Consider the following 23,221-nt stretch of genomic DNA (forward strand, 5'->3'; position numbering starts at 1 on the left):
TGTGTGTGTGTGTGTGTGTGTGTGTGTGTGTGTGTGTGTGTGTGTGTTTCTTTTAAGCCTTTCAGCAAGGGATTTAATTTCCGAAATTTAATCCTATACATTTTGTCACTTCCCAAAGAGTTTTTCATGCACGTCTATTTTTTCCCCCTTTCCCATTAGTTTTTAGTACTTGGTGCTAGGGGCCATACCTGCCTCTTAATTTGGGGTATTATTGCCCAATGGGAATTCTAGCTTTGGATAATTACTACTTTGGAGAATTGTTTGGGTTAATATTAAGAATAGAAATTACACTTAGCTTTATAAATTGACTTCAACTTTTTTAGTTGGCCTCACTTCCTTCGGCAGGACAAAGAGAGCTATTTCTTTAAATCAGGAGGACTTTGTTCCTAATTTAAACAAAAATAATCCAAATCCTAAAAAAAAAATATATATATATATATATATATATATGTATATGTGCGTGTGTGTGTTTGAAACTGCCTCATGGCTTTTGCCCCAGAACACTACTAGATGATCAAAATTCCCCAGAAGTATTCAGTAGCTACCCAGAAATGTTTAAGGAAAGCAAGCTGGTCTACTCAGATGGCTGTAAGAAATGTCAGGTTATTACAAATAACGGTTTTTACGTTAGAAGCATTAAATTGAATCAAAGTGTAAGGATTGAGGAAACAGATTCACTGAAATGGAATAAGTGGAAGGAATGAATAAGACAGAGTCAAAGGATCATGGGCCTCACTAATCAAGAGATGGAGAGCTAGGTTTCTGCTCATCTCTGTGGAGTATTACTTGATGTCAATTCATTTGTGAAAACCAGTGCATCGGGAAGGGCTGGGAGTGCTCAGTCAAGGGGGAGAAAAACAATTGAATCAATTGCTGTATTGTGTGAAAAAAATCTGTGATGCAAATTGTTTTTATTACATGTAGGAAATTGGAATCTACTGAAACAATTATTGCGGAGCTAGTTAAGTGCCTGGAGTTACTGCTGAAATAATTTTGAGAGTTCCAGGCATCAAACCACATAGGAAGAAAAATGTAGTAAACTGGAAATAATGTGTAATTGGAAATAAATTCTGGGACGTAAGCACCGTAAGAAATGAATTCAGATTGTTGACTTGTGTAAAAAAATTAACACATTCATTTAAATTTTTTGATCAGATATAATGTCTTACATGTTTAGGTTTGGTTTGGTTTGGTTTGGTTTAATTTAAATGCGTGCACCTTGGGCCCTATCTGATTTTCTTTTTAGGAAGAAAACTCTTCTAGAATATATGGCCTGTGAGCTAAGAACCCTGAGGGACACATTTAACATGTTATGCTCTTCCTGGTGATGTAGAAATGATTTGATTTTGAGATTTTTATTGACAATTTCTAACTTGATTATGTGAATATGGTACAGAGGAAGTTTTAGATGCAGTTTTTCCCTCTAAGAGTCTGCCAAGGAGGACATTTGGAGAGAGGGTGTCTGGGGAATAGGCTGTAGAGAAAGGCATGGCGGACCAGATGGTGCTGGACGTATGTGGTAGGTCTGATACAGCTTGTTTTTACCTTGTTTTATTTTATTTTTTAGAAAGTTAAGGGTGGAGAAGATCTCAATGAGTCATTTAGTGCATCTCCTACTTTTATATTGTTTCCGTTAGCGTATTTTTCAAGACTTGGCCTGGCTGTTTCATTAGACAAAGAATTCCGACCCATTTCTGGAAATTTAGAATTGCCTTCCATGAAATTGGGTGGAAACCTCGAGTTCAGATTGTCATGTTACAAATCGCATTTTTCTGTGACTTGAAACTACAAGTCGATTTAGAGTAAGTCATCTTAATGACATGACTTGGGAGCCTTGTTGTATCTGATAACGTGTGAAATAGCCAGTGAGTGTCCCCCCCCCGAAGTAAGTTTCCCCTCACTGGGACTTGGTGATGAATTGGATTGTTCCAGAGACATGCTCTTGCTTTTTTTTTCCTTGGGGCCAAATGTACAGCCCTGTGAGAATGGCCGACCAGGAACAGGGGGTGGCCGTGGGACGGAGGAACATGGCGACACACGCTCGCTTGTGAGAAAGGGAGGCTCCGGTCTCAGCTGCACGAATGGACCTGGTTGTTCATTCATTCGTTCCTTTAATAATCCTCTCCTTTGAAACATCGTCCATCCTCTCTCCTCCCAGCACACGGGAGAGGAGTACAGGGGCACTTAACTCATCTTAGGGACCACTGTGTATATAGCAGGATCTTGGTTTTAAGCGTAATTTTGCTGTCTCGGTGGCAGATTAAATAGCAGGACGACAGTAGCAGAGGGGAGAACTTTCCTCCTCAGCCAGTCCGGGGACCTGTCTCTTCCAGACACGTGTAAAAAGAGAAAATAAACTAGCTTTCTCTTTTGGAGGCTGATTTGATTAATTGCGTTGACTTCTTTCTGTATCCAAGCCTTCCTCGCCACGTTCGGTAGCCAGGGTCAGCCCGCTTCATCCAGGAAGGGCCAGAGAGTAAATATTTTAGGCTTTGTAGGCCACGCAGTCTCTGTTGTAACTACTCAAATCTACGGTTGTAGCATGAAACAGCCGTGGCTAGTATATAAACCAATAAAATGTGGCCAAGTGCCAATAAAACTTTATTGACAAAAACAGGTGGCCATCGCTTGCTGACCTCTGCCTGGTGTTGTTAGAGCTTTCCCTTAATATTTGAAATAATACCTCAGAACGAAGGATGATAGACCCAGCTTTCAAAGACCTTGCCTAGGGAGTATGGTCTTTCGAAGGAAGCTCAGTCTTTGTCACTTAGTTGCCTCCGGTGATAATTTTGTAGATGCCAGAAAGTATACCGGTCTGCAGTTCAGTTACTCCACAGCCTTGTCACAGAAAGACATCACACTGTCTAAGTAACCGGACAAAAAAGGTACAAAGAAGGTACATTGTTTTGTTTTCCTTTCCTCAATTCCCCGTTGTTTGTTTCATACCCACCTTTGGTGATGACCACCCACGGTTGTGACTGTCACCATCAGCCACCACCGCACCCCTCAGCCCCAGCTCTACGTAGTAGCTCAGATGTCATAGACTTTTGTGCTGCTTCCAGAATATAGGGCGGTCTCCTGCCCATCCCTGGCTTCCGCTCCCCTAAGGGGAACATTTGCAGTCTCCCTCGGTCGGGCCTCAGCCAGGACCTTCCTGGCTGTGTGTGTCCATTTTCCCCTTTTTTGCCAGTTGCCCAGCATCGTGACAGCGTTTTAATTAGACCATTCAAGCTGAGGCTTCTCCGTGCAATCCTGTGACTCCGTCCTAAGTGTTGGGACCCCGTCCTTTTTAAACAAAGATGATACCGCAGTGCTCTTTGAAATTTTGGCATTAGTTTTATATTTCATGTCTCCAAGATTTGGGTCCAAAATAGAAAATAGACATGGCTTTCTTTTCTTTCATGTCTAAAGATTTACTGTTGTAAAAAGGCCTTCCCAGAAGTATTGGACAACAGCCATCCCCTTGCTGACCCCATCTCCACATCTGCTGGAGTAGGAGTATTTTTACGCTGAACTAAGCATGTCTGGCATGGCCGCCATGTTTTGGTCAGAAAATACAGAAGCTTTGGGCAGTCCATGGTTTTTTATTGTCCTTGCCTAACAGCCTGTGCCTGATTGCCTGACTGTCTGGAGACTTCCCCATGCATGAGGAGATGAGAACAGAGAATGGATGTATCCTGTGCAGAGATGCAGGGAATTGCATGGCCTGCCTTGGGTGAGGTCAGTGTGGTGGGGGACCTGGAGGTTCGTTTCTTGGTCCACAGGGTCCCTGGGTGCTACCTTGCCTTCAACCAGATATTCTTCCAGCAGACATTTATGGGGCACCTGCTGTGCTTTGGGCATGGAGGGAGAAATGTTTCTTTAGAGGACGATGAGAAATTTCCAGATCAAAAGTGCTCGAGCTCCTTGCAGTGCTCTTGCCGGAGGTTGATGTGGAGGGCTCACAGCCACTTACCCTGCTTCTGGTTCTTTCCACCAGCCCCACTGGGTGTCTTGGCTCTCAGACAACGTAGCACAACCCACATCTGAGAGAGCATCTCCTGAGCAGTGAAGCAAAAATCTAAATCCCGGGAAAGTTGAGAGTTAAGTCCTTTCCAGAACCCCGAAATAACCTCAAGAGCTTGGGACCCGAGACCTTTCTTGAGGAGGCACAGAGGTACAGCTCACCTCCCCACTGACCTCAGCAGAGCTCTTGTCGGGCGAACCACTGCCTCAGCAAAAGAGGAGAAACTTGTAGCAAATGCGCGGGCTGCAGTGGGCTGGTCTGGGGGTTTCGGAGGCCCGCCCTCTGGAGTCACATGGCCCAGGTTCGGACCCAGGCTCGTCGTCCCCTGGCTGCATGATGTCGTGGGCAGGCGACCTCCCTTCTCCTTGCCCTTGCTCTCTCCATCTGGAAAGCTAGAACACTGAGAGCACCGATTTCCCAGGATGGCTGTGGCCGACACCGTGACCTTGCGTTCTCGAGGTAGCAGGTGCAGCGTGCTTTGCGTGGCGCCTGCGCGGCCCGGGCGCTCGGTAATCGGGGCTGCCCTCAGCACCACTGACGACGAGGCGGCTGCAAGTAGTGTCCTTGGGCAGGTCCGATCTGGCCCTAGCCCCTTTTTCTCCCCTTTTAAACATCTTTAAACGTGTTTACACGTCTTTTAAGAGGCAGTTTTGCTTTCCCTTGACGCCATAAAGGCTTTCTCTGAAACACCACCTAGAAAAGTCTCCACTCGCCAGTGGGGGAGAACCTCGGGAGTTTTTGGGGACCGTGCGCGCTGCCGGTGGGGTTCCGTGGAGGCTTTGTGAGGTTCTCCGCGGCCCTGGTCGGGCATTCGCTCTGTCGCCCCGCAGCGTGGCTGTCGGCTCAAGCCTCCCCCTCAGCGGTCCCAGGCGCCCCGTGGAGCATGCTGCCCTGATCTGCCGATGGAGTCATGGCCCACACCAACGTCAGAATCGCTTTTTCTCCTGAAATATTTGTGGCCGCCCCACAGGGCCTAACCCCTTGTGAGGTTCTGTGTGATTCGCAGACACACACTGGCCGTAGTTGACCTTTTGAGCTCTTGGGGATTTTAAGATCCTGGCTGCACTCAGTTCCCAGCAGCCGTCTCTGGGCCAGGCACGCCGCTAGAGAAGTGTCTTTCCCACCAGTCCCTTAAGAAGTGGGAAAGAGAGTCCTGCTGTCAGCTAGGGACCCAAGTCCCCAGGAGGCCACTCGTCACCATGTGTGTGAGGAGGCAGTGGTTGGAGCCCAAGCCCGGCAGCCCTTACTCTCTCAGACACCGGGAGGTCATTGGAACAGGATTTAATCCAGAACATTCTAGACTCCGAAGTACTGAGCTTAAGAAGAGCTGACAGAGAATACTGCAGATGTCAGGGGCAGGACAGGAGTTTGATCCAAGATTCAGCAGGCCATGGGGTCACTGGCCAGATTTTCAAGGCTGCAGCTGGGTACCATCACGGAGGGTGAGCCTGTAGTCACCCTTGTTCGTGTGGCCGCAGTGAATGTGGCGCTCTGTTGGTCCGAAAGGGAAATACCCAGAAAGAGCAGCAGTCTTGGGAGAAGCCGGACTTCCACTATAAATAGTGTCTGCCCAAAGTGAGCGTTCTGAGGGGCGGGGTGGGGGCACATCATGGTGACAGTGAGGAAGGAGAAGGCGATTTGGGTGAGTTTCGTCAACGTCAAGAACGGAGGAGACTCCAGCGTTCTCGATTCATCCTGCCTCGGTCATCAGCCGGTACGGAAAGGTTGTGGTTTCAGTTGCGTGTTTTTTAAACTCCTCATTTCCTTTAACTATATGGTAAAAGAATAAATGCTGATATAGAATCTTTGCTGGAGATAGAGACACTGACTCTTTGCCACCTGAAATTGGCAGTGAACAGCAGAGCTGAAATGGAAATTGGCAGGTACCACTGGATGTACCCAGGCTCAAAGAACCACCAGTACCATCCCGTGCCAACCCTGGGGGACAGGGCTAGCCCCTTGAGCAGTCCAGGTAAATACAGCCTCGGGCTGAATTCTAATAGCAAGTCAACTGTTATCTTTAATATTATTTGTAATGGCTCTTTCAGTGTGGTGCTATTTTATGTTTTGTTTGATGCATTAATTTGTTCGCAGGGGCGTGGGTGGAATTGGCCCTTGACGATTTTTTTAATCATCTTTTGTTTTTCTCTCCTCCTCTCCATTCCACCCCATCTTTGGCCTCTTTCTTCTCCCTCTTTCCCCTTTCCTTGCCCTCACCTCTTCTTCTCAAAGGGAGCAGTGTGCAATGACATAAAGCTTTGGGGTAACTCCGAAATTTCCAATGTCTGAACCAGTGACAGGGGGTGGTGGTGGGTGTCACGTGTGTCCTCCTCTACGGCACTAAGAACGGGGCCGGGGCGCTCAAGGAGCCTTGGCTCCAAGAGGCCCGGGAGTGTCCCCCAATGGCTTCCTGGCCCCACTGCTTTGCAGCGCTCTGTTTGAACATCTTTGTCTTTGAGAAGGAAAAAACCCAAGCCCATGACATGAGGATCGGATAACTGTGTACTCGATCCCATCAGGTAGGTCTGTTGGGTCTGGTTTCTGGTTTCCTTGCTCACAAGGAACACTGGTCTCTCAGAACTGCTAGGTGCTAGGTTGGAGTGAGATATGGGGGGGCCCAGAAGCGGGGAGAACGCCCACCCTCCCCATTCCCCAAGTCTACACCTGTCTTAGGACCTGGCTCAGTTAGCTAAAACTCAGATGACTTCAAAGTTACTTAAAACGTGGAGAGAAGGGGATGGTGGTGGATCAGAGAAACACAACAGGCTTCAAGTATGCTGTGGTTTTTCGTGATTCCTTAGCGTTACTCTTCCCAAATAGTTGCATTGCCTACTTTTTCAGGAATCAGTCAGAAATGATCGTGTAGAATCTACAACTCAAGAAAGAGCAACCCTGAGGTACAATGTAGGACACGCATTGAGGTACAAAGTCCAACACTTATCATTAATTCAATAAAACTTTTTCTTTTAAGACCCAAATTGTGGCTTCAGGTTAATTAACATGAAGTCCGACTTTGGATTTCTACATCTTGAAGTACGCGTTTCTTCTTTTGACACATGGCTGTCAGGCACCAGCTGTGTGTGTTCGCACGCGCACGCGCAGTCCAGTTAGAAAACATGAACAAGGAGTCACGTAGACATTTGTTCTCATAGATCCTTTAAGGAATGGAGAGGGTTCTGGAATCTCGATTGAAAAACTGCTGTTGGACATGGTCTGTTCATACAGTGGAATACTCTTCAGCAATAAAGTGGAACGAGATGTTGATACATATTACAACATGGATGAATCTCAAAAACATGCTGAGTAAAAGAAGCCAGACATAAGAGACCAACTATTGTCTGGTTCCGTTTATATTACATTTCCAGAATTAGCAAATGCACAGAGACACAACATGGATTCCTGTTTGTCAGAGGCTGGAGGAAAGGGAGAGTGGGTGGTGACTGCTCACGGGTACAAGGGACCCTTTTTGGAGCGATGGGAAGGTTTTAAAGTTACACTGTGGTGATGGTTACACAACTCAGAGCCATCGAACTGCACACTTAACACAGGTGAATTGTATAGGTAAACTATCTCATGCTGTTTTTAAAAAATCTCCGCGCCCGCCCGCGCCCCCCCCCCCAGCACCATTAGATGCGCACAGTTCTTGGGGGAGCGGGAGGTATTTGATAACGGGACAGGAAGGCCTCGAAGTTACCAGAAACTGCTTGAAAGAGAATGGTGTTTGTTTTAAGAATGTGTTGGAAGACACCAAGCCGGTTGGAAGTGGAGAAAAAACCTGAGTGTCTTTCCTGGTGGGAAAGAGTAAACATCAGTATCTTCTCGGGGCGTAAACCCTCTGCTGGTTGCTACTTGTTGAGCAGTTGCTGTAAGAGCGTCCCAGTGTCGCTCACGAGCTCCTGACCCCACAGCCAGACACCAGAATACGGGCCATCTAAGCGGCAGTGACAGCTGAGAGGAAAAACACAGGCTTCATTTTTTTCCTCCCCCGAAACTTTTGGGGGCTAAATTCGTTTCAGAATTCAGAAGAGTTCGGGTTTTGGGAAAGTAACGTGGGGCACACTCCGTGTGCCTCCCGATAGCCCCAGGCAGGCCTGGGCGCTCCCCACAGATCCCACTCCTTCTGGGGAGCGCCCAGGCCTGGTAAATGGAGCCCGGAAACAGCGTCTTGTGCATTCGGGTCAGGTTTGGGAACCAAGTAAGCTCCGGTCAGTACCGGTTTTGTTCCCAGATGAGCTAGACAAAACCCCCAAATCCTACGTTTTCGGAGTTTTGGGGATTCTGGAACGGTATGAGGAGAAATGTAGTAACCCCACTGCTGGTGAGACTTCATGTGAACGAGCAGGGTCTTGTCTGAGGGGGAGAAAACAAAAGCATGCAACCTGCTTTCCAGAATCCTTTTCAGACATCCGGCAATGGCCTTTACGCGCACACAGTTTGCCCTTCCTGCATGTATTGACTGCAGGCATGGGAACCCACGCACCTCTGGGGCACACACGCTGGGGATGGTTTGTGGCTGGGGCCAGGGGACCAGACCCAGCCCTGTGAGCGCCTTCCCAGTTGCTTGGAGATTTTGTTGGCTCTTAAATCAACGCAGTTGCCATTCTGTACTTAGATCCCAAACCAGATGGTGTGAGGGAAAAAATAGAGAATTCCATATGGCTCTGGTGTGTTCCCCCCCCCACTCCCCCCAGAGTTCTCAGTTTCTTTCCAGAGTTGGGGGGTGGGGGCAGTGGGAAGAGGTTTCAAGAGAGGCCAAGCAGATCTTTGCCGAAGGAAAATGCCTCTCCCACCTATGCGGCCGTGACAGCAGTGACCACCCCCCGCCCCCTCTCCCCCGACTTGCAGGGAATGCGAGGCTGGTGGCCTCGGCCTGAGATGGTGGCGGAGGAAGGAATCGTTGATGCTGCACCTGCCCTCGTCGGAATGTCGTGCTTAAGGTGTAGGCACTGCTCGAGGTCGCGGTACATCGTGTGGCGCAGGCCTCCGAGTGGAGTCTACAGGAGGCTGGACCCTCCGCACCAAGGGTGATCTCTGGACCAGCAGAATTGGCCTCACCTGGAAGCTTGTGACAAATGCAGAGTCTCAGGCTCCAACCCAAACCTGCTGACTCACAGTTTACGTCTCAAGATTTCCAGATGGGTCCAACGCACAATAAGTTGAGAACCACTAACTTAGAAAGAACTTGAAGAAGCAATTTTTATCCTCCAGAGATCTAGAAGTCTCTTTCTCTTTGGAAAAGGCTGAGGATTGCTCCAGGGATTCACTGCCCCCACCCCACCCCACCCCACCCCACCCCACCCCCCGCACCCCGCACCGCTGTCTGGGGAGAGGCCTATGCAGGAGTTGTGTGTCACTGAGGCACTGAGTCCTGGTTAGTTTGAAGGACAGTGACCTTGGAGTCTCTCTCTGACTCGTCTGAGCCCATGCCTCCTGTGGTTCCCGAGAGTGGGGGAGGGGCAGCGCAAGGGGGAAAAGGTTTGTTTCCTTGTGGCAAAGAGAGAGTGAGGAGAACGTTAGCGCAAGCTTGGGCGAAACTCTCAAATGTCCCTCGTCGTGTTTTTTAATATAATCCAATGACTTGCTAGATGCTGTTAGTTAATCTAGGCTCTAAGCAGATGGACCAAGGATCGGCCCCTTCATGCACCGGTCCATCCTTGGTTCAGTGTTCAGTGTGATAGCTCAGAAGGAGCAAAACCATCCCCTTTGCCAATCACCAGTCCCCCCTCTGCCCATCTGCCAAATCCGAATTGTTCCGATGCTTGCTTTGAGATGGCCGTAGATCGTTCCAGAAATCCAAAGAGCGCACCCGCTCACACATGGACTACCCTGGCTGGTGTGGGGCACGCATGTGTGGGTTGAGCTGAGAGTCGAGAGTAGGAAGCCCGTGTGTTCACTGCTGTGATCAGGTCGCGACCGGGTTCTGGGTGGCTGCCCTGGTGTGACCCGGGAAGGCGAGCCCCCTCACATCTCCAGCTTGTACCCCTCCCGTGTTTTGGCTTAAACCAGGCTTCACAGTGGACGAGGTGCCAGCGAATCACGGCCCAGGTTCACGTGGTAACGTTTCTGAGCGTTTTTGGGTGGTGGTGGGGGTAGCTGTTTGAGTTCTTTGCCGTTTGTTTTCTGCCATGGATCAGTCATTTCATTTTCAAATCACCTGCAGTCTTCACAAAACATGCACCATAGACAGCAGTTCACGATTTTATAGCTCGTTTGCCAAAGACTATTATTATGGCAGCCAAATATATATAATTTCTTGTTTATGAATGTTCATTTTGTATCAGCCACATTGCTAGCATGTGATTAGCGCTTGATTATGTAAGAGCGGCTGCCATACTCAGAACTCCCTTTGCCTTTTGGTCTCATGGCTGATCCTCTCAGCTCAGAGTAGGCAAACAGAGGAAGCAGAGGTGAAAAGCACATCGATCAGTATTGACGATCTGGAGCTTTCTATCAGACACAACATCTGGTTTTAGGGACACCAACTTGGATTATCCAAAGCAGCGATTCTCAGTCTTTTAGAAATAGTGACATCTGGTCTTCACTTCCTTTATGGTACCCCTTGTGTGCTGTGTTTCCTGTTAGAGCTCATTAAAATGAAATGTGTTTCAGGACCTCTTGCCACCCGTAAGAGCTAACTGGAGACACTGTGAAGTAGGAGGCTCGAGTCTGCCCACCTCCCCAGGCTGTGTCCTTTTGGGCATCCCTCCTGTTCACTCACAAATAAGCCACACACACCCACGTGTTTCCATGTCTGTCAAAAGCTTATATAAAATGGCTTTTGTGCTAAGCAGAAAGCTCTGTGTGTCGGAGAGCCATTTAGGTGGGATGAGGCTTTCTCTGAAGATAGTCATGCTTGCATTTTATCTGGAAAGTTCTGGGGACAGTGCTTTCCCCCCAAGGAATAACTCTAGTGGTAAACCGTCAGGCTGGGGCAAGTGATGGGATCTGAATGAGCCTTTCTATGCTCTTAAAACAACCCTGTTTACGTTCATGTACTCTTTCCCAGTGGTAATAAACGGAGGTTATGGACATTCCTGGGAGGACTTGACTTAGCCCAAGCTGGTGATGCCACCCACCGCATTTTCTCTAAATAAAATGTTATCAGAACCCACCCCGCCCATTCACATACAGCTCGTCAGTGGCGGCTTTCCTGCCACAGCAAAGAATCGAGTGGTTGCAACCGCATGCCCTGCAAAGCCAGAAATATTTGCTATCTGGCCCTTTACAGGGGAGGAAAAGCCTGCCAACCCTTGACTTGAAGTACTTGCATTCTTAGCCCGCGTCGCAAATTTAATCTACTTACGGAAGGCAACACCCGAAGACCTTGCTAGTCACTCACTTTCCTGAGATCATCATCCAAGATACCCCCTTTCTTCTCTCCAGGCTCCAGAATCCTTGCTCCCCGAGGGGACCCGCTGTTCACAGGCTTTAAGGCTAAAGCTCAGCCCTTCTTCAGAGAGTACCTTGGCTCTTTCCGGAAGCTCAGCCCGTCTGGTCTCTTCCAGGTCCTTCTCTGAGTGTCCCCACGATAAAGCAAGTCCTGTGAAATGATATCAGAGGGCTGTTTTCATCAGCTGTGCCCTCCGGTGTACTTCAAGTTTTCTGTTCTGTGACCTGTAAAGACTGTTTCTATTTTATTAAGTGTAACATTGGGGGTCATTAAAAAAAAAAAAAAAAAAGCTTTATTTGAGAGGGCGAGCGAAAGCGTGTGTGGGGCACAGGGGGAGAGAGAGAGCGTTAGGCACTTGACTCAGTCCTGAGTGCGGGGCTCGATCTCATGACCCTGAGGTCACGATCAGAGCCGAAACCAAGAGTCGTCTGCACAGCTGACCGCACCCCCAAGCGGTGCAGGGACCTTTGCGAGCACCTTAGAAGGCTGCCTGCCACAAGCCGTATAAACATTTCAGGGTGCAAGTGCGTCCTTCACCGCCCCCCCCCCCGCCCCCCAGAGCATGGTCTTCTCTCCCTGATGACAATGGCCCCTTCACTTTCCTGTCACTGAGTGGAGGAGCCTGTGAGTTCTGCAGCCCCAGGATATGTCCCCCCAGCCCACCCCACCCAGGTGGGGGGTGGCTCCTGCCTTTTGCTGCCAATCCTTTGTTCCCCAGAGGGATTCACAACCTCTTAAAATTACTAGTGTCTTTTGTAAACCTCAAACTTAAGAAATGGGTCTTTTTTTTTTTTTTTAACTTTTCTGAAGGTATAATTGACCTGCATAAGGTGCATATATTTAAAGTGGCCTATCTGATTAGTTTGATGTACGAATGTGCCCGTGAAACCAGCACAGGCCAGATGGTGACCGGGCCATCGATCCGCAAGTGTCCCGGGCCCCTTCGTAAGCCCTCCCTCTCCCAGCAACCGCGGATGTGCTTTCTGTCTCCTGGGATTCGTTGCCATTTTCTGGAATGGCTCTTCTGATGATTCGGTCACATAAATTCCTTCACCGTTTCTCACCCAGCCATTCCTTTAAAATGTGGTGTGACCTGGACTGTGTTAAGTAGTAAAAATCCAACTGAATAAATTGTAAAGATCCAGTTGGTTTTGTTAAGTGATTGGTGAATCCACTGGCATCCCACCTGGCAAGTAGAGGGGGCTCTGAATATTTGTTCAAAATGGGAGGTTTTTGGAGAAGGAGGGTGAGGCGAGAAAGTTGTAGCAGAAAGAAAGCATTGTTCCGGGCCGGGCCCCTCTTCCCTTTGAGGGGAAGCAAGGGGTCTTATCATGCAGATGACCTCATCTTTCTTCAGGGGATGCAGAAGACCCCTGTGGGCAGACTCCTTGGTGCTGGCTGATTGAAAAAATTCCTGACTGACTGGTTATGACTGCATTTCTGGGAGAGGTTGACACAGCAAATAGATTAGGTGTTAAGCTCCTGGTCTGGGGACTTGGCCTAAGTGACGCCATTTTGGGCCTGCGGTTTTCTTAACAGCTGCTTAATGGCGCCAACCCTTGTCTGATTTTCATCGTTCCTGCCTCTGTGGGACACGCCCTGGGCCCTTTGACTAAAACTCTGAAAGGCCCGTTCGGCTCGCACCCACTGCAGTCCCGCCTACACGGCCAGGCCAGATGGATTTCTTACAAGCACCCCTCGGGCCACGTCCCTCGCCCGCTCACAGACCTGCCTCTGTGTCCCCGCTGCCTGCCAAGGGAAGCACACAAGCCTTCGGGCTGGGCGGGAGGCCTCCCACAGGAGGGCCCCCCCCTCCCCCACCTTCCCAGCCTCTCCCCCGACGCTGCCCCGGTGCCTCCATAAACTCGGCCACATCCTGAACTCTCCCATATGCGCCTCGCCCTGCTGGGCCTGCTCTCCTCCCTACACGCTTGTCCGTCCGTCCGTCCTAACTGCCAGGGTAGGGACATCTGTCCCTACCTCGCTCGCCATGTCCCTGAGTCTAGTCCCTCCTCTCTTGTACTTAAATGATTTCTTGTGTGCTTACATCCCTCACCCCACTCCCAAGTGGGGCCCCCTGCGGCCCCCCGGCACGGTGCCTTACAGCAGAATTCGCCAGCAACGCGCAGATGCCGTTGCCCGGATGGTCAAGGAGGTTGAGTGCTGCTAAAGCTTAAGCTTGCACGTAGTTCTCAAGGTTCTTGAATACCCTGCTGATGTCCATGCTTTTAAAATCTGTCATCTGAACTTACAGCTAGCTTCCCCTACTCTCTGTCAGCCTCCCCGACTCGCCAGTCCCCGGCTTGACCAGGCAAAGAGCGCATGCAGTGATCTTTAGGAAAACCAGAGCCAGTGCCCACAAAAGGCAAAGACACCAGCGAGTGTGTTTCTTGAATTTGTTCATTCTTAATTTGTGAATATAGCATTACTTTGATAATGATCTTGTACCGCTCATGCCATATTGCAAATGTTAGAGGCTAATCTATTTTTAAGATTTTCACAACGTGCCGCAAATATGAACATTCCTTATTTAATAAATTTTAGGACAAGAATTTAAAAGGATCTGTTGAAAAGCCATTCCCTTCGCATCGTTAAAAATAGTTTCAGCATTCTTAGCGTTATACCGTTGAACTTTTAGGTCAGTGACTCTATAGAAGGTCGAGAGAGAATGGAGAAGCAAACTGTCATTCAAGTGATTTCTCATTTAGCGCTTTATCGGGAAGTCCCCCCATCCATTGGACTTCACGATACCTTCTTAATGTCTTTCTTGTACCAGCGGTTCCCGGGCTTTTGGGTGTTAGGTCCTCCTCACACTCTGAAAAGTAACTGAAGACTCCAAAAAGCTTTTGCTGTTGTGGGTTATATCTGTAAATATTTTCTGCACTAGAAATTATAACAAATTTATTATTAAATAATGCACTTATTTAAAATACCAATAACAAATCCATTACATGTTAACATTGTGTTTAGGAAAGATAACTACTTTTTTTTTTTTTAAGATTTTATTTATTTATTTGACAAAGAGAGACGCAGAGAGAGGGAACACAAGCAGGGGGAATGGGGGAGGGAGAAGCAGGCTTCCCGCGGAGCAGGGAGCCCGATGCGCGGTTGGATCCCAGGACCCTGGGACCATGACCTGAGCCGAAGGCAGACGCTTAACGACTGAGCCACCCAGGTGCCCCAAGATAACTACTTTTCAAAACAAAATAAAACTTCAGTGGGAAGAATAGTACTGTTTTAGATTTTTGTAAATGCCCTTGATATCTGACTCACTATTAGACAGCTGGGTTCTCTAACTGCCTCTCCACTCATCCACAGGCACCTTGGATAACTAGTTTTGGTTGAGGTACGTGATAAAAACTTGGTCTCTCACAGATATGTAGTAGGAGAACAGAGGAATGGTTTAATGACTTTTCCATATATTTGTGGTACTCCTGCTTGATAATACATCAAAATTCAACAAGTGGTGGTTGCCTCAAGATTATTTGTAACGTGGACTCTGAAGCCGTATCCATGACCTCTTTTGGACTCTGTTCCGTTCACATCTCTCGCTCTCTATTGCACTTTGATTGGCTCTGTATGCAAGAATGATTTTGCAACTTTACACATCGGTCATGTGGAAAATATTGGTTCTCTGAGTCGCGCAGATCTTCCAAATACTGACACGTTTCATTATACCTTATCAAAAAAGTCCCGGTTGTTAATATCGCCACCAATTTCATCCAGAAGTCTTTTAAGTGTTGGGAAGCTGGCACTTCCACTGTGGCAGGTAAGAATTTTCCAAAATCGATGGGCAACCAATGCCGTCAATGGTTTTCCAGCTCCCTTGGATCATTTTTGAGAAAATTTCTACCAGCCACCCAAGTCTTACTGGCTATAGTTTGTCACTAATTCAAGAAAAAAAAAAAATGATGTTCCAAAACAACAACAAAAAAGGCACTAGTTCCAGCTCGCGACTCAATCACACTAGAACTTTCCGTTAGGACAGCCATTGCACTTGGGTGTGCAGCAGATGTGCTTTCTGCCTCCCTCCAGTTTCATCACACACAATATTTGAAAGGTGTATACTGGGGGGTTTGAGATTTGATAATAAAATTAATTTTTTTTTTTTTTACTGAGTCAAGGACCTTTTAAAGTAAAACTATTTTTAAATCTATTTTTAAGATTTATTTAGAGAGAGAGTGCGAGCAGGGAGAGGGGTAGAGGGAGAGAGAATCTCAGACTCCCTGCTGAGCGTGGAGCCCAACGTGGGGCTCGATCTCACAATTCTGAGATCGTGACCTGAAATCAAGCTGGAAGCTCAACCGGCTGAGCCACCCCGGCGCCCTCCCATCTATTTGATTTGTACCCCCCCCCCCCCCCCCCGCCAGTGCGTGCTGGAGAAGAATGCACGGCTGCGGAGTACACTTCCCCTGCAGCTGCCTGATTTGTGCTACTCTGGAGCCAGGTTTACTGTGCAGATGTCAGCACAGTAGAAACAGTTAACATCGTAGGGACACCTGGTGGCTCAGTCAGTTAAGCATCTGACTTTTGATTTCGGCTCAGGTCGTGATCTCAGAGTTGTGAGATCGAGCCCCGTGTCAGGCTCTGTGCTCAGTGCGGAGTCCGCTTGAGATTCTCTCTCTCTCGCTCTCCCTCTGCCCCTCCTCCCTGCCCTCTCTCTCTGAAAAAATAAAATGAATCTTTGAGAAAAAAAAAACCCAGTAATATCTTAGTGGTATTTATTAAAAGAGTTTTAACCTCGCAGACCTCCTGGAAGAGTCCCCGGTCTCCCAGGACTACCCAGGCCACGGCCCCCGCCCGGTTTCCCTCTTCTGCCCCGCAGGGCCGGCAGGATAGAACGACCTGGGGGCCAGAACCCCTAAACAGAACCTGCATTTTAACGAGATCCCCAGGGACTTTCTAGGCACATTAAAGTTTGAGAAGCACTGCTGTTTAACAGGGCTCTGCAAACTTTTCCTGTAAGGGGCCAGATGGCAAATATTGGTGGCAACTACTGGGCTCTGCCTTTGCAGCTTGAAAATAGCCACACACAGTACAGAAACTAATGAGCGTGGCTGTGTTCCAATCAAACTTTATTTATGGACACAGAGAGTGGAATCTCATGCACTCACATCATGCAAGAATGAAGTAATATGAAAGAATATTCTTCTTTGACATTAAAGACCCTTTAGAAATGTAGAAAAGCATTATGAGTTCACAGGCCATAGGAAGAGCGGAGCATGGCCCACGGGCCACAGTTTGCTGCCCCCCTTCTGTGTAACAACGATTGTTCTCCAACTTGGATGCTCCTCGTCTTTGGTCCTTAAAAAAGGCAGAACCTCTAATTCCCGAGTCCCAGCCCCCGAAATTCTGATTTAATGGGTCTGTGGTGAAATCTGGGCAACAGGGCTTGAAAATGCTCTTCAGATAATTCTAATGTGCAGCAGAATTGGGAGACCTTCTGTGCTATAATGTTTTTAAAACAAAGTAAAGTTTAAGGTTGTTTGTTCGTTTGTTTTAATTGTAGAATTTGACGCAGACCAGGACTGCCCTTGCAGCCTTAGGGTGGAGGTTCTCACAATTGGCCCCCTTGACGTTTTGTGCCTTGGCTTCCCTCGTGTGGCTGTGCGCATGCGCGCGGTGGGAGGGTGGCGCGGTTCCCCGCAGGGTGTCCGGCGCCAGCCCTGGTAGCTTCTCCCTGCAGCGCGGCGGTAGCGTACTCCCAGCTGTGATGACTAAAAGTGTCTTCGCTCGCTGCCATCAGCCCCCCGGGGGACAGAAGCATCCCTGTGTGAAAACCACTGATCTAAACCACGTATCCTTTTTGGCTTATGCTATCTGCGTTTTTCCACCTCGGTACCACTGATGATTGTGCGGCCTCGCTCCCGAGAGCCGGCAGCAGCCCCTCCCGATGCTGTAACAACAGAAAATCTCTCCAGACATGGCCGAATGGCCCCTGGGCGGCACGGTCACCCCCCCGGGGTGAACCGCTGCTCAGTGTCCTTCAGAATCGGGGAGGCCTCCGTTGGCTGACATTCACTTTTGTTTCTTTTAAGTGGGATTCTGTCTGCCTCTATTTTCCTGGCATCTGTTGTTTCAAAGTTGCAAACCTCGGTTACTTCATTCCTTTTTAATTTTTTGGCTCATTGGAAATCAATAAAATAGCAAGGACGGCCGTGTTTAGAGGGCATGGGTGTGTGTGTGCGTGTGTGTACGCGTGCGCGAGCCAGAGTTCCTGCGTGTGCTGCTCTCTCTCACTCTTTCCCTGGGGAAGAATCTGAGCCCTTGTTCCTGCCGTCCCTCCTCCTGAGCCAGCATTAAATCTGCAGCCAGGATCACAGACAACTCGGGGCAAATCACTGGGCTGTTATGAACTCAGCCATGGCAACGGCCATCCGCAAGCCCGAGGACAAAACGTGTTTTATTCTGTTGTTCTGCACAGAAGGTTCTAGAGATGCTGGAGACAAAATGGCCATTGAGAGTTAGAGGCATTGATGTGTATTTCTTCTCCCTACTGTGTGGTTTATATTTAAACTGTCTTAGGCTAATGCACACTGGAGTTTTTGTGTGAATCAAAATCTAAAAATCTCTTTAGCCAGAGACTGGCTAAGTGAAGGCTTAAGACATTCTTAACCTCACAGAGGTTTTTGGGATTTGGTGAGAGGTACTGACAATTACTCGTAAAATGTGCTAGAAAGCCTAGCGTTGATTTTTTTTTTCCCCCTCCCTGTTGACATGAGTAGATCACAGGCGTCAAAACCTGCTTTCTGTGCCTTTTCAGCTTCATGTTACCCAGCGTCATTGCTGGTGTGACGCTTGGGAACACTCAGTCTGTGGATTTCCAGGAGTACCCAAGAAAAGCACTGATGTCCCTTGGCGAGCATCAGCTTTTACCCGTGGGCTGCTCGGCGGACCCTTGGCACCACCTCCACATTTGAAAACATCAGCGCCGCCTGCGACGCTTCATACTGGGGACAACCCCAGTCCCAGATGCGGTCCCTTTGTCGAGGCGCCCTTCGCGGCACGGGGGAGGGGACCGCGAGGTGGGCTTTCTCAGGCCCGACTCCACTGCACCACATGAGCCTCTCTGCCAGACTTCTGAGGTGAGCGGTACTCGCTTGGCTCAGAGAAAGCACCCCAGTTGCACTCTTTTCGGGACAGCCGAACAACTTGGAACCTTTTGTTCTTCTTCACCGCAGACCCTGGGACTTGCCATGCATTTGATTGGCAAGTGGCTAGAGTGTTCGGCCAAGCCCAGGGGGCTGCCTCTTAGGGAGAAAACCCCAAACACGGGGTGAGCACAAAAGCGGGCCCTTCAGATGGAGTCAGGGCGCAACCCCCCACCCCAGGACCGGGGAGATGGCACATGGGACTGTTGACTAGAAATGGGCCTCTCCAACTCTGTTGCGCACATATCACCTAGGGGCTTGTGAAAATGCCGACTTTGATTCAGCCGATCCGGGGCAGGGCCCAGGAGTCTGCATTTCTCCCCAGCTCCCTGACAGAGTTGCTGTTGCTCGTCCAAGGAACATGCTTTGCGAAGCAAGGGGTCTAAGTTGTAAAAACTGATAGATGGTCCACTCGTGTCTTTTCTTGGTCTCTGAACGTTCTTTTTTTTTTTTTTTAAGATTTTATTTATTTATTTGAGAGAGAGAATGAGAGACAGAGAGCATGAGAGGGAGGAGGGTGAGAAGGAGAAGCAGACTCCCCGCCGAGCAGGGAGCCCGATGCGGGACTCGATCCCGGGACTCCAGGATCATGACCTGAGCTGAAGGCAGTCGCTCAACCGACTGAGCCACCCAGGCGCCCGGTCTCTGAACGTTCTTGTTGCTGTCCAACTTTAACTCTTCGGAGCTATAGAGCCAGGAATCCAGTTGCCCACTGGAAAGCTTCCCTTGAGATGACCTGCAGTCTCCTCAAACTTAACATGTCTAAAACTGAACTTGTCATCTTTGTTCTCCAAGCCTAGCCCTCTTCCGCTCAACCCTAGTTCAAGGAACAGCACAACACCCATCCAGTTACACATGCCAGACGTTTAGGAGTCCTCCTTGGTACTCACCCATCCATCCCCAGCCTCACCAGCAAATCCATACCAAGTTGTGCCCATGTGACATCTTAAAACATCTCTCGGACCCATCCATTTCTTTGGCTTCCACTGCCTTTGCCCGGGTCCCGGCCCCTGCCATCTTTGACCTGAATGATTACGCTGGGCTCTTAGTCCTCTCCACATCCACTCTGTTCCTGTCACAGCCGCCAGACCGCTCTTGTACAAGCCCAGTCTGTTCCCTGTGGACAGAAATGCTCCGTGGCATCACCTGGTTCTGAGGATAAAGTCCAGGATCCTTAACTCAGCCTCGAAAGCCCTCAGTGGCCCAGCTTCCAGTAGACCCCCCGTGCCTTCCTTGTCCTGCTCTCCCTCTGCGCTGTGTTCTGGCTTCTTCCGTGCCTGGGAAAGCACCCTGCTCTTTTCCACCACAGAACTTCCCTTCGTGCTCTTCCTCCTTCCTGGAACCCCTCCCTCAGCCACCCTTCTCTCCCTTTACCAAATGACTTCAAATCCATCCTTCATGTTTAAGTTCTGGAAGCCGCCCCTGCACCCCACCGCAAGCCTGCATAAATCTCCATTGTTTGCTCTTCTAGCACTTGGGAAGTAAAGCCATTTGGTTAATGTCCCTTTCCCCCCATAGACTAAACTCCATTAGACTGGGTATCGGGCCTCCCTTAGCCCACCATGGAGTCCCCAGCACCCAGCCCGGTGCTTGGGACCTGCGAGACACTTGGCGAGCACTGAACATGCACTGATGGAATGAAGTAGAATGAAAGAACGGACAGCCATTCCCTCCCTCCCCGTGCTGTCATCCACACCTGTGTCTGTGACTCCGCTTAGCCGACGGTCTCAGTGAGAGCAGGCCTTCAAGAGACCCCGGTCCCGGAGATGATGATGGGAACGGGGTTATGGGGAGGAGTTTCTCTTGCCTGAGCGGGGCCTTCACATGGACCGGTGTCACTGCTGCCGTGCAATGCGTTTTGGGTCATCTAAGGGAGGGTTCTTGGGTTCCGGTGAGTGTTCGTTTTAGTAACTGACTCGGAAGCCACGGGCGGTTCTTCCTGGCCGGACGTCTAATATCTTAAAGACCATTGTTTCCTATTGTCCAGTTTTTTAGTTGTTTCAGGCAGGAGAACAAATCAGGTCCCCGTTATTCTGTCTTGGCCACCAGCCAGGAATCCCTTTGTGGAGTTAGGTTTTTATTGTGCTGGAGTTTGGCTGCTCATCAAAGAAAACGGCTAGAGCTGACAGAGTAAAGAGCTGATGTGATTCTTTCGGGTCGGGGTGCTCCAGTTTGAGCCTCCGTGAGGAGCCCCCCCCCCCCAGAGGCTTGTTCAGCACGGATTACTGGGTCCGCCCCCCGAGTTTCTGAAGCAGTTGCTCGGGAGGGGGAGGGGCCGCAAGGGTCTGCATGTTGAGTACACACAGAGGTGCTGCTGGGCCCGGGCCCACGCTCAGCGCCACGGCTGCTGCCCTCCGCTCCCCGTTCTGTCCCGGCTACTCCACGCACCCCTGCAGGCCACAGGTGGCCACGGCCTGTGAACGAAGAGGTACACCTCTGTCCCAGTAGGACTTTATTTGCAAAAACACGGGCTGTGTTTAGGAGAACCTGGAGCCTTGACGGTGATGGTTGTAAGAGCGGGTGGGGGGGGGGTCGCTCGTCCCTTCCAGAGAGAGGGGAGAAGTCCTTCTTTCCGGCCCGTGGCTGGTCTCCCTCTAGAGCCGGGCCGCTGTGCTCGGCATGGCGTGGCACGCAAGGCGAAGGCCGCCTTTCTCGGCCGTACCGCTGACACTGGGAAATGACCCCGAATGCTCCTGTGGCCGTGTCAGGGAAAAAGCACCCCTCTTGCCTCCTCCCACATGCTTATACTCAAAACTGGCTGCAGAGGCCGCAGGCCCAGTGCAAAAGGAAAATTCACACCCCCTGTTCAAAAAAGGATTACGACTGTCAACACGGCAGTAACAGAGCATTCAGCCAAGCACGGGGCCCCGCGAGTGCACAGGTCGCCGGCCTGGGAGGCTGGCCTGAGCACACGTCACCGTCCTGGCCTCCAGCACCACCTCTGCCACATACGTACCTGCCTGTATTTCCAACGAGAAACGCTGTTAACGTGACCAGTATTGGTATCCGTAGTTAGAAAGCCCATTCTGGCCCGCTTGGGTTTCTCTGCGATAAGAGTGTGGCGTAGGCTCAAACTGCCCAGTGTTTAAAGATACCTTACACACTTGGCTGGAGAGAGCTTCTAGACTGACCTAGAAGGTCCAGCGGGGGTGATCCATTCATAGAAGGTCAGGTAGCCACCACACATGCAATTTTAGCCCCGCAGATCGCTGACCGGGCAAGGTAGAATATAGCTGCGTCCAGCTATATCATTTCCTACATATTCTTCCCATGTTGTGTTCCAGAAGCTTCTACTCACACTGGCCGGCAGGGTCCATAAGAGTTTTGTCTGGGGGCGCCTGGGTGGCGCAGTCAGTGAAGCGCCTGCCTTCGGCTCAGGTCGTGATCCCGGGGTCCTGGGATCGAGCCCCGCGTCGGGCTCCCTGCTCTGCGGGGAGCCTGCTTCTCCCTCTCCCTCTGCTGCTCCCCCTGCTCGTGCTCGCGCGCTCTCTCTCTTTCTCTGTCAAATCTTTTTTTTTTTTTTTAAGTTTTGTCTGTGTGGAACAACAGTGACCAATGTGGTGACTTCTGTTTTTGTGTGGGAACCAGTTCCTACAGCTGCAAATAAAATCATTTGCTGCAAACATAGGAGTGCTGGCGTGTGCTGAGAGTGATTCATTGACGTGATCCCCCAAATTCTCCAGTCCCTGGCTTTCCGTGCTGTTATAAAACTCGACCTCTGCATGGGGGTATCTGGAGTCCTTGAGAGCGAGAAATCGGAGGGAAACTTGAGCCTCCCTCTGCTGGTAAATCAGGGACTGGATGGCACCCTTCCTCTAACCCCGCTTGTCTTTCTGAGCCAGGGAGCAGCTGCGATCGTTGCTTTGAAAGGAGCGGAATGCTCTAACCCTTTGGATGAAAGACTCTTTGGAAGTGGCAGCTGTGGATTTGGAAGGCTGAGTTCTGTCGTTGAAGGGCAGGTGCACCGCGCCACCCCAGCGCACCCTCACTCGCGTTGAGGAAGGATGTGGGCTTTCTGAAACGCGTACGCAGGAAGTAATGAACACTGGATCAGCTGATGTGCCCGTGGCAGCCGTGTACGTAGCCTGCACGCTAGGTCTTTCTGCAGAAGGCCTTCCCTGACTCCTCTCTAATAGGAATTTATTCCCTCCTGCCCTCCTCTCTCCCCTGCCCCTGGCCCACCATCCTCTGGGTCTCCTGCCGTCTAGAACTTGGCCCTTGTCACACAATAGCGATGTTACTTGACTGCCTACAGCTTCAAATGATCTCCTGGAAGGCAAAGAAGAGGTCTTCTTTTGTATTTGTATCCCCCGTGCCAAGCACGGTGCTTAGCACCCTGTAGGGCTTCAAAAAGTACCGGGATTCCTGAAATCTGAAGTAAGACTCCCAAGAACCCAGCTCACTTTTCAGAAAGTAGAAGAGGTGGCAAGTCAGAAATGTATCTTCCGAAGCCGGGTTCTGTGAGAATAGAACGTTCCCTGTTTACTGTCCAGTACGGTGGGCCCTGGCACGTGTGGCTGTTGAGCATGTGAAATCCGGCTGGTGCAACTGAGGAACTGAATTTTTTTTATGGGCTACTCTCTCGGACAGCACAGTCCCAAGGCCACACGTCTCTGTCCAGTGGGAACCAGCGGCGACCTCGTTAGCCAGGGAAGCAGGCATTCATCTGGGGCT

General features: G+C 49.9%; 1 protein-coding gene across 7 annotated transcripts in view; it reads left to right on the top strand.

Moving 5' to 3' along the window:
• GPM6B (glycoprotein M6B) overlaps positions 1 to 23,221 on the top strand; it is a 153,731-nt gene that overhangs the window by 113,586 nt on the left and 16,924 nt on the right. For 3 of the 7 annotated variants that reach the window (XM_073902068.1, XM_073902067.1, XM_073902069.1), the window contains exon 2: positions 5,859 to 5,978. The exons of 3 other annotated variants lie outside the window; for them this stretch is intronic. In XM_073902068.1, coding sequence (XP_073758169.1) covers positions 5,859 to 5,978 — 120 coding nt within the window. Of the gene's footprint in view, positions 1 to 5,858; positions 5,979 to 22,424; positions 22,624 to 23,221 lie in introns of those variants that run through there. One more of the 7 variants, XM_073902070.1, reaches the window with a different exon arrangement.

The sequence above is a fragment of the Callorhinus ursinus genome, unplaced genomic scaffold (assembly GCF_003265705.2).
Source record: "Callorhinus ursinus isolate GAN/ISIS: 27379988/994484 unplaced genomic scaffold, GSC_fseal_2.0 scaffold16, whole genome shotgun sequence".
Lineage (NCBI taxonomy): Eukaryota > Metazoa > Chordata > Mammalia > Carnivora > Otariidae > Callorhinus > Callorhinus ursinus.